Source organism: Aplysia californica, unplaced genomic scaffold (genome assembly GCF_000002075.1).
Source record: "Aplysia californica isolate F4 #8 unplaced genomic scaffold, AplCal3.0 scaffold00458, whole genome shotgun sequence".
NCBI lineage: Eukaryota > Metazoa > Mollusca > Gastropoda > Aplysiida > Aplysiidae > Aplysia > Aplysia californica.
This window is the reverse complement of record NW_004797728.1, coordinates 125,423-137,173: the sequence shown is the minus strand read 5'-3', so window position 1 is coordinate 137,173 and position 11,751 is coordinate 125,423. Positions and strand designations below refer to the sequence as shown.

General features: G+C 40.6%; 1 protein-coding gene across 1 annotated transcript in view; it reads left to right on the top strand.

Moving 5' to 3' along the window:
• The window catches only part of LOC101864704 (protocadherin-1), a gene marked incomplete in the record, with an annotated part of 62,267 nt that extends 54,381 nt beyond the window's left edge, over positions 1-7,886 (top strand). The window contains 1 exon segment of the mRNA XM_013086355.2: positions 5,676-7,886. Coding sequence (XP_012941809.1) covers positions 5,676-6,463 — 788 coding nt within the window.
• Between the last annotated feature and the right edge of the window lie 3,865 nt (positions 7,887-11,751).

The following is an 11,751-nucleotide window of genomic DNA, read 5'->3' as shown; positions in this document are numbered from 1 at the left end:
CCCCCATTTTCCCCAAATTACCTCGGATGGGCCAAGCATAACCCTCTACGCCTACCTAATTTTCTTTTCAAATAGCGAATATGCAGGCAGTAATCATATTCCTTTCATGAGATGGGACGGAATGTGAGGCTTTTCAACTTCTTTTAACGGTCCTGCCGGGTGGATTTTGTTACTCTTATAAAATGTGTTAGAAGAGGTGCATATATATCTTTTTTTTAAATAACATCTTTTCCTTTTAGATCGCTGGGACTGTTCTGAGGTCTAAGGCAGCGTCAGGTCTCTGAAACGTAAAGCTTTTGTAACTCCAAGAGTCTATATATCATATGACAGCCTTTCCCCCCTATCTAACGTAACAGCCTTCTCCTCTCTACCATTGTTCGTTATATCAGCCAAGGCATCTCAGCACGGGCCTCAGCAGCAACAACAGCAACAGCAGCAGCAGACACAAAAACTATCAAATCAGCAGCCTCAGCCGCAGCAGCAGAACCGTCAACAATATCCCCACTATAATCACCCTCACCACCACCACCACAACCACCACCAACCCCCACCACCCCCACCACCCCCACCACCGCAACAACCACAACAACAAGGACAGCGGTTGGGTAGACTCAAGTCCTGGTATGTATGTGCATCCTGGAATGGGTAGACACAGTAACTCGAAACTCTTTTTGAAAAAAAGAGAGAGAAAACCGAAAGAAAGAAAGAAAACCAAGAGAAAAGAAATACCCTTTAGGATTACGCATGGTGGAAAAGCACGCTATACGACATACAGACACGTTTGCACGGATGACTGAATGCCTTTCTGCATCTCTGCCTGGTTGATATAACCTACGAACCGCCTTGCTATCGTAATAAACCTTTAATGTTGATGTTAATTCTAACACAAACCTTAACGTCTTATCGTTGTTAGCGTTACAAATTGAAGTACACACAATAAATATTATGTTTATTACAATATGAACCTAAAAGAAGCTTTTGAGAAGCTGAAAGAAAAACCCACTATTCCACGCCCCGCCCCCTTCCCAGAAAAACAAAACAAAACATACAAACAAAACAAACAAAAAAAACCCCAAAAAAGCAAAAACTTAAATTTAAAAAATCAAACTATCACAGCCACTAAAGTAAAGCCCATTTTTTCTGGACTAAGTGCTTGTGTAGCCTCTGAACTCACCGTAAGTGCTGAACAAATTTTATGTGGCAGTAGGATAAGTTTGGACTTCACTCGTCACTGTGGTTGGGTGTAAAAATATTGACAGAAGGTTAACACGGGAGACTTTCTTCTTAGTTTTCCATTTGTTTCTTTTCTCTTGTTGCCTCGTGGTATTCTATTTCTTCTAGCTCAAGAAATGCTATTTATTTATATTTTTAGGGTGTATAATTTAAAGTTGATATTTTAAAATGGCTTTTCTCCAGTTTGGCTGGAATTGGATCAATTTTCTAGCTATCATCACAAACCTTGTGCATTTTACTCAGTTTTAGAAAGATCTTCATGGCACTTCAACACAAATAGGTCATATAAGTGTCGAAGATTAGAGGTGTAACTAGAGAGTAACAGGCAAAGAAAAGAGGTAAGAGAGATCACACCGATAGATCTTTGATAAGAAAAAGGCGCAAACCACACCAGAGCACTCGCCAACCACCCACGTATACTTCTGGTTCTACGAGAATATTCTCAACGCAACTAGCAGCTTCGTGTCACCTTACTGCTTTGTGTCTTGTGCTGTAACACATTACTTACCAGCTTTTAACAACAGCAACTACACGTATGTACTGTGCTCAAGCTGCTGGCAATGGTATCAGTTCCTTACCGAATCTACCAAATTATTAATGCAGTTTTTCTACTCGACCTGTTCATTGTCGGTTTTATTATTAAGTGAAAGCTTACAGATTATATACTAGTAAGGAAAGTGGTTGTTTGTCCTTATAATATGTCTGAATAGATCTATCCCAGCTCAGCCTATACCAGCTATTGTGGCGTTATTTGTATAGTAATATGTCATGTCGCTTCTGTATCGGTCATTTACTTAATAATATGCAGAAATACAACTTATCATGACCGTGTAAAGTGTGTGCTCAGAATATAACACCTCTGTATGTACTAATTCTATACTCGTCACTTCGTTTCTGAAATACTCATCAGCTCTCAACGGCTGCGGTGAACCCTTAACATTTTCCCAGGATTGAGCTTATGTTAATTTCTCTTACCAGGATTCCATAAGTGTTTTTCGACTGTCAACATTAATACAATGTATCCCCGGAGAGGATAGCTTTAAATTTCAGCCAAAGGAGAACATAAAACGAAGCCATTGGTTTGTTTCGCTTTCGTTTTTTGATAGTTTTTTTGTTGTCGTTGTTGTTGTAAATTATGTTTTTGTATGCTGTTGGGTATCTTTTAGAAATACTAGTTATCGATTTGTTGCATCTACTGTTTGCTTCCCCTCTTAACACTTTCAAAAAAGAAATTAATCTTCGATTTCTTTCACATTTCACACATTGTGTCGTCGAATCCGTCTGCTGGAATTGCGCCTGAAGAATTACTCTTTTTACCGCTTTAATTGTTGTTCTTAATAAATTCAAGTCTCATCCCTCTCTCTTTGTTTGTCACTCTGTCTGTCAGCCAGTCTGTGTGCCAGTCTGTCTGTCTGTCTATCACTCTGTCTTTTTTCTGTCTGTCTGTCTGTCTCCCCCCCCTCTCTCTCTCTCTCTCTCTCTCTCTCTCTCTCTCTCTCTCTCTCTCTCTCTCTCTCTCTCTCTCTCTCTCTGTCTCTCCCTAATAACTATCTAGATGTCTATTTCTTGATTTCAAACTCTCTTGCTCACTGTTTACTTTTTTCTGTTTATGCTTTCAGTTGTACATGCTTGCGCCCTAGTGCGTGCGTGTGTGTACAGACGAGTGTTTGTTTTCGTGTGTGTGTGTGTGTGTGTGTGTGTGTGTGTGTGTGTGTGTGTGTGTGTGTGTGTGAAAGAGAGAGAGAAAGAGAGAGAGAGAGAGGGGGGGGGCGGCCTAGGCGATTATATGACCGTCTAGGGGGCGGCAAATGTGATGGTGAGAGTGTACATGTTACTATGTCTGCTTATCTCTTCATTTGGGCTCTGTATATTTATATAATATGCTGTATTGATCAGCGTTTCTGAGATTGAAGACGTAATATTATTAGACATGTGTTGGACAGAGCATGTGATAGATGACGGCATCGGCATGGCGGGAATGAATCTCTCTGACTCACACACAGGAACTATTGCATTAACACAAAAGCCCTTTCCTCTCTGTGCATATGGCTATTGTTTCAGACATTCATCTGCACAAATAGGAAATTTGTTATCAAACTTAGTAGAAAGGGGCGTCGGAATAATTGCTGTAATTGTATATTCTGGTACCGCGAGTTTTATAGTCCTAGCTATCGCGTAGGAGAAACGGGCGCACGACAGTATTTGCATGTTCCAAATTACATCAGCAGACGGGGTCTAGACGAGGCGGCTACACGAAGCAAGTGTCAAAACTGTCGATATTGAAGGCCGTTCGCTTCGAACAAAAGGGAACGCGTTCAAAGAAAGGCCAGCGCTTAAGCCTGGACTCTGGGCCGATAAGAATCTTCGCCATAATTTATTGGCGGTTTTTGGACGCGCTCGTAAATGCCTGGGTTCCCGGGCAGCCGAGAGAAGATCTCGACCCAATATCGCGTGGGCATCTACGGCGGTTGTGAGTATGCGGCTTTGTGGTCAAGGATCGGTCTCCTTCCCTGCAAAGGCCAACTACTGACCACAACTGACCTTCAGTGATATGAGTGAGGAGCTAACGTATAAACTTCATTTCGGAAAATAAATAGATGTGAGTGTAATGAAAAGAGTCACAGAAATTGATGTACAGAAAAGTGGGAAGACATGGAAGAGGCTGGCCCAGGATAGGGGAAGGTGGAAAATGTTTGTTCGTGGCCTATACCCTGATCCAGGGTGAGAAAGGCATTGATGATGATACTGAAAAGAGGCGAAATAATGGAAGAGTAGAGAAAGTGCACAAAAGAGGAAAGGGTAGAAGAGCTTGCCTACATGAACGGCGCGCGTAGGTTAAGTGATGAGGGTAATTAGCAGACGAATAAACATGTGCAAAACCACACAGTGGTAGAGGAAACTTTTGATTCTGAAAAGAAGTAGGAGGGGGGAGAACTGATTTCATTGATTTCTGCAAAAAAAATGGACACATCTTTGGGGGGTTTTAAGTGAGTATGAAAATCATGGCATAAACCAATTCGATTTTCGCCGAACAGAGTACAGTTTTTTAAACTGAAAGATACAAGAGAAACAAATAAATGGTTATTTTTCTGGCGAGACTTATTCAATTAATGAGTTTCCTCCCACATATGACGTTACTGTTGTACTATCTGCATGTAGCACTCAAGTGTTGCCGACAGTGCAGCAAGGTTCAGCTCGGGCCACAGAGTGTTTCCCCGTCACCTGACAATATACATAGGCCTTTCGCTAGTCGTTCTATCCTACCACGTATCCCCACGAAACCTGCAGATCCCCCCTGTGTTGACCAGCGTATCTCGGGGATGTGGACAATCTATTTAGCGCCACAATGGATTCCTAATCTGCTCCGATAAGGACTCGCACGACTGCTTATTATTTTCGAGTGGCGTGATAAGGTGTCCAAGGGCCGGGAAAGCGATACTTCGCTCCGAGTTGACAAATTTCTACCAAAGCCCCCGGAGATTTCTGCACGTTATTTGCTTGTGAAGCAATTCCTTGCTCTTTATCTCTCATTTCTCTCAATTTCTGCAACGGAATGGCTTTACTGTTTTGATTGATTCTCTGACTGCCTGCTCTGTGAGCATGAACTCTTGAAAGACCAACTATCTCAAGCCTTTTCATTTTCTTGTGTGTGCATTGTGGTCCTTCATACTAAATACCATCACTTATGGTTACCTCCAGCTTTCAAAATACATGTGCAAATAAAACGTTTGTGATGCGATTTTAATTGTCATTGTGATTCGAAGCATCCCGTACGTATCCCCTTAACACCCTTATTCATAGAAAGTAAGTGTAATTTTGTTTGAAACATATCTACTTCACGTTAAGTCTCAAGGCATAATTACTGAAAGTATCATATTTGGTGTAAGTAACTATTATCTATCATGTTTTAGACAATATTTTGCAACAGTTATAGTTTCAGTTGTGTTATCTACACCCGTTTTTTCACTTCTGTTTACCTTCATTTCATTCAACAAGAGCATTGCATTTACATTGTCACATGCCATTTCAGCTTCATTAATGTAAAAACAATGAAAATACTGTTGTAAATTTCCCTGACTCGTAGAACAGGCGTGCTGAATTAATTTTTTTTTTCTGAAATTTTTTCTAATTTTCAAACCATTTCATGTCCGTTTTAGTTTCAGCAGAGAGAAACACTTGAGTGTCACTGTGGCTATTTAGTGCAGAAAAAATGAAAAATGGACAGACATATGTGAGGGGGAAAAGTAGAGATTAATCAGTCCTCCAACAATTCCATATGTATGTAAATAGTCAATTTGTATTTGTTTCAGAAAGAATCTGGAGCAAGTGTACAGATTACACCTTAAATATTTTCAGAAATACACTATAGCGCAATAATACTGCTCTTACAACAGCCAATGAACGTAAAAGCAATTTATAATTTTCTGATTCAATGTCCACAGATCCCAACAACAGCAACAACCTGTACCCGCAAGTGTTCTATCGCGGACCCGGTTCACCCATCGACGGTAAGGACCAACAACTTCAGCATCCTCATCAGAACCGGGCCTATCAACAACAACTGCTCTACCCGCCAAAATCCTCGTCCAAAAGTCGCCAGCAGAGACCTGGTTACGAGAGCCCGGCCCATCACCACACGCAGGTGTCGTCGCCTCGGAACTCTCTTTCTTCTGACGTGGGCTCGGACATGTCCAGCGGCCGCACGTCCCAGGCTCGCTCAGATTCAGACAGATCGTCCTCCCATCTGATTCAGCCGAACTCCTCTTCCAACAGAAGTGATTCCAGGAGGCGGCCTCCCATCTCCCCCAACACCACCAACGCCCAAAACACCCCCGCCCAGATGATTCCCTTCAGACCTCGGGAAAACTATGGGCCCAGAAGTCTTCTCACCCACGACTCACCCAACCGTCTGGTGAGCCCTTACAGTAACAGCAACAGTTCTCTCATGCGTTCTTTCCATGGTAACCCTTCTAATAGTTTCCAAGTAGCGCCGCCTCTGCATAGTCTCAGCGCGGAGCGGTTGCCTAGACATAACTCAGACCGCTCTTACACGGCGTCGGAGAGGTCGTACCCTTACTCAGACAGGTCGTACCCTCCCAGCTCTGAGCGCTGGGCCTCGAGTCTCCCCGAGGAAGATGACCGCACAACGACGAGTGGGAGCTACACAATCAACCCTGATGAGCTGAGACAGGAAATTGACCACCTGATTCTCAGAGACAGTATTGTGTGACGTCACTGGCCACCGCCCACTCAATGTGGATCAAGACATTCGAGTAACGTGTACTTATTGTGAGGAACATTGACACTCACACTTGTATGAAAAATCGTGCAGAACTGGGTCGCCCTAATCGACGGTACTTATGGTAAGGCTGGGTTCTCTGACAGGTGGCACTACTCATATCAGTACATAGTATACCATGTGCTACTGAGTAGATGGGGTATTATGGCAGAAGTAGGGGCCATGTATTGTGCTTTTGTCCTAGCACATCCCACGTCTTGGAGCAGAGAACGATGTGCCCCGTGTTACTTCTAACGTACTTGTCAGGTCTCAACTAACTATCTTTAAGAGAACGATAGTTAAAAATCTGCCAAGTAACTCGAGACGACAGAGCAGGTCAGCCGAAGACTTCAGCTTGCGACACCGCATCTTTTGATGATGAGTGCGAAGTTCACACACCAGCAAGTATTGCTACACTAGTGAACAGAATCATACACTGACTGCATTCACTATTCAGTGAAGTATGATCCGAGAATCCATACATGTATTTCACATGGTGTGGGGGAAGATTCATAGACTATCGGGAGACTTGGTCGTCTGCTGAATCCATGCATTTTAGACAATCTTCCACTTCATTGTTGCTTAATTTTATTATTTCATTCGATTATTCCATCTTTTTAAGCATTGCTCTCGAAGAGGTAGTCAGTTTATGTGAAAAAAATATTAATAGTAATTACCCTAAAACAGTCATATTGGGCATGTTCACAGTATGGCATATTAGACCCAACAGCAACGCCATAGATAAATTCTGTCTTTAGAATAAATTATTAACGCATTCTTTGGAAAGCTTGCAGTAAGCCGGATTTTTTAGTACCAAACATGGTGGAAAAGGGAACCGTTCCCGAGAGAAACGTGATTTCTTTTTATTTTCCCATCGATTTTGGACTTTTAAGAGGAACGGCCATCTCCGTGATCTGTTATTGAATTCCAATAAGTCGTTAAATGCAAACTCATCTTTCATGTCAGCATTACCCCTTCAACTAAAAAGTTGTATTTGATATATTAGCGCTCTTGTACAGTTCCTTTCATTGACTCCGAGGGAAATCCCAAATCATGTCCACTCTGAGAGAGGAGCAGGGACACAAGTGACTTATTCTGTCTTTCCTGCTGTATAAATATTACAATGTTCCATATTGTGTCAGTGACTGTTCTTTGTCCAACTCATTTGTTTGTTAAGACTGCCAGGGTTAGTCCACGTTGCTGGTACTTGCACTTCCATATTTCTTTTGTATAGAGACATTTTGAGATGAATCATTATACTTAACTTTCAGTATACGAAGGACCGGCACTTGCAACATAATCAGGTCATGTAAGTGCCGAAGATTAGAGTTTGATTGGAGAGCGATGAACTCAAACAAAAAAAAAAAAGAATAGAGGAGAGGTAAGGGCGATAGATGTTTGAAAGGAAAAAAAGACACAAACCACATGGGATCACCCGCCTACCACCCACAAGGGCAAGATCTATTTCACGTCTGGACCAAAACAATTTTTTCATCCAATTTTCAGCCTCAGAAATTTTCCTAAAATGTATAACTCCATTTTTATTTTACCTACTTGTATGAAATATACAACAACCTGATTAGAAATGATTGAAGCATACAAAAAACCATCACTGCCTGCTATAAATTATATGAAGTTTCTTGTGTTTTTTGTTACGACCGTAAAACAACCAAACTATGTGGAGTGTGCTTGGTGAACCGGCTCGCCGTATACTAAGAGCTCCAGTTTTCTTCTGCTTTCCATGGTTTGTTTGTTTCTAGGTGCAGAAACGTGAAAGAGCCTGCTTTGAAGATGAATTGGGGAGAAACAAAAATCAGAGAAACTAGTAAAAAGACAGATAACGAGGCAGACACACAAGCAGAGAAAGTTACATGGATGAGGAGTCATGCTAACGATTGAATCGTGAATTATGAGTTTACTTTTGAAAAGGCTGTTGACGCGATTATTTCTTGGGATAATTTTATATGTTAGTCTTTACAGGATTGCTCTGAAACCTAATATTGCTTATTCATTAGATAGTGTTATTGTGATACATGGGATCATAACTGCAGTCACTGTGTATTTGTGTGTGTGTGTGAGTGTGTGTCGGTTTGTGTTTATATATATATATATATATATATATATATATACATCATATATATTATATATATATGTGTGTGTATGTGCATGTGTGTGTTTGTGTGTGTGTGTGTGTGTGAGAGAGAGAGAGAGAAGAGAGAGAGAGAGAGAGAGAGAGAGAGAGAGAGAGAGAGAGAGAGAGAGAGAGAGAGCGTGCGTATGAACTGCACTGTTGAAATAAGATGTAAAATCAGACGAGCCTGATAACACTTTATAACTAAGCTTGAAGAATTTATAATACATCGGCGTTCAGTTTCCTTCCATTTCAGTCTCATTGGGTTGTGTAATGTATGTATGTATGTACATAGCCTGCCACCACCACCACCACCACCACCACCACATGCGTTTACTATCTTCATACCACGGAGTCAAGTTTTGCTTCCACATCCGCCCAACACTCCCACATTTTCTACCACAAGCATTTCATACTACATAAACATGAGACACCTCTCCCCCCCCCCCCCCCCCCCCCAATTTACGTCTTGTCCTTTGCGTTAGTTACAATTACAGCCAAGAAATAACAGCATTCTAGATTTTAAAACTATTTTCTCATCCTGCATTATCGGACATTATTACCCATAATTTTGTCCAACAGCGACCGTTCATGAGTCACGTTTTGATTGTTAGAAATATTGTTTTTACCGCTATGTCAGATTGCAATGCCTGCTTTCCAATGATAATAATCACAATGAGAATACTTTATTATGCAACTTTATGTTTCTGCCATAGTTTGTTAATTTTTTAGTAAAAGATGTATAGTTAGATCAGGTACTTTAGGAAAGCATGAACGCAGAATGGCAATATTTAACAAGTCATTATATTACACATCCGGTTAGTGCTTTTTATAGAAACGCTTGAACTCTACGTGTGAGTGTCAAGAATTATACCTTGCTCTCCGTAGTGGCGCTGATTCCGTTTTTTTATATTTATATATATACGAATGTATCAATATTGATGGTTATAAAGGTGAGGTAAGAGTGGATGGGGAAAGGAGGGTGGGTGGGAGAAAGAGATGTATAAATAGAGTGAGAGGGAAAGAGAGGGAGAAAAACGAGGAGGAGGGAGTAGGGAACTACAGAAAGAAAAAAGAAACTGAGAGGAGGTGAGAAAGAACAGGGGAAGAAAGAAGGGAATGTGAAGGAAACAGAGCATGAGAGGCAGAGAGAGAGAGAGAGAGAGAGAGAGAGAGAGAGAGAGAGAGAGAGAGAGAGAGAGAGAGAGAGAGAGAGAGAAGGAGAGAGAAAGAGAGAAAGGGAGAAAGAAAGAGACAGAGGGAGAGAAGGTGCTAGTAAAAGGATGACACATATTGGGGAACTGAAGAGTGTCGACATGAAGAAAGAGAGACAGATCAAAAGGTTGAAAGAAGCAATGCAAAAATATGTATAATAGTATAGTCATGACTGGTAACGAAGATGCTGTGAGAGACTCTACTTGTCCGAAAGCCTTGAACCAATACTGTAAAGCTTTTCTTATAAAATATAACACAGATGGGTGGAGAGTGAGCTTCATTAAGAACGTGGTTACTACCATGACATCTTCAGCGTCATGCAATGTGCATTATCTCATTCAAAATTGTTTTTGTGTGTTAATGCAGTTAATGCAGTGTGTAAATGAGTGTTCGCTATGTTCTTAGGTGAGTTTTGCAGTCATTTTATGCGAATGGAAGATGTCAAAGAAAGAGTCTGGATAGAAGCCTGTTAATAATCGTTGAATGATAATTTATTTGGGCGACATTTGATTGCACATCATGAATGAGCTTTTTGTTTTTAACCATGCATGTGTATTTTATAATTATTGACATTGGACTTTAGAAATCGGAACGTCTGTTGTTTTTGTAGTCTTGGAGCACAGTTTGGGTGAACAGAAGTTATAGGATAGTCCAGTAATTCAAAAATCGTCTTTCAAAAAAATTTGGACAGGCTGAAACAAGTTTTATTTGTCCCCTTCATTTTAAACTTTACGTGGGTGTGCGGGAAACAAGAATCGGGACAAAACTTCTTTTTTTTAGGAGGGGGGGGGGAGGGGGTTCTTCTATAAAACGAAGTAATGACGGAATCATCGCTTGAAATTTATTGAACGTACTGTCAGAGTATTTTCCGTTAACGTGTCTTATTCTAGCAGGGTTTCTTTTAGGCTATTACTTCTTTATTGAAAATGTGTCTTAATTTAGATCTGATCTAAAAGCAAGAAGAAAGTTTTAATCAAACATTTTTAGTGGTCTTTTTTTCTCTCTCTTTAAAAAATAGACTTCAGTGATTCCGAGAAATGGGTTGTGTAAAATGTTGTTCGTTTCATTTATACTGTGTGGTTGTTGTTGTTGTTGTTGTTGTTGTTGTTGTTGTTGTTGTTGTTGTTGTTCCAATGTGGATTTTTTTACATCATAAACGAATCTACTGAATTGCCACTGTTGATGCTGTACATTTATTGTATACGTACACTTGTTAATGTTTTGATAATGATTGCTAAGTATGTGACATTCTTTATGAACATGAACATGAACAAAATCGCCCCGTGTTTGAGTGCTTTATTCATCTGACTCTTCGTTTTATGTTTTCCTCTTTTCTTTGTTCTCGTCCCCTCATTCCTTTGTCTTCTTGCCTTGTTTTCCCCCTTTATCTTCTTTCTCCTTTCTATCCTTTCTACCCATCTCCTCTGTCAAAATTGTTTCTTTTTATTTAAATCTCTTCACTATTATTGTTGCTATCTTTAAATGAAATTTGCCTGGGTGCGTGTGTTTTTGTGTGTGTATGTGTACATGTGTGTGTGTGTATGTGTGTGTGTGTGTGTGTGTGTGTGTGTGTGTGTGTGTGTGTGTGTGTGTGCGCGTGTGTGTATGTCTGAGTCTGAGTGAGTGAATACGAGCGAGTGTATGCGTGGTCATTTATGCAAGGGCTCATAACCGGGTTCTCTCTTTGCTTTATCACACTAGAAAAACAAGAAAAATCGAGAAGTCCGTGTTGGAACACATGTGCCAGAGTATTATAATACTCCTATCTGCTCAGTACCTATAAGATAAGATAAGATGAGATAATAGCCTTTGAAAATTTTGACTTCAAAATTTTGAGTTCCACAAGGTATCAAGCTGTTTGGTATGCAATTATAAAAAAATAACTTGATAAGGA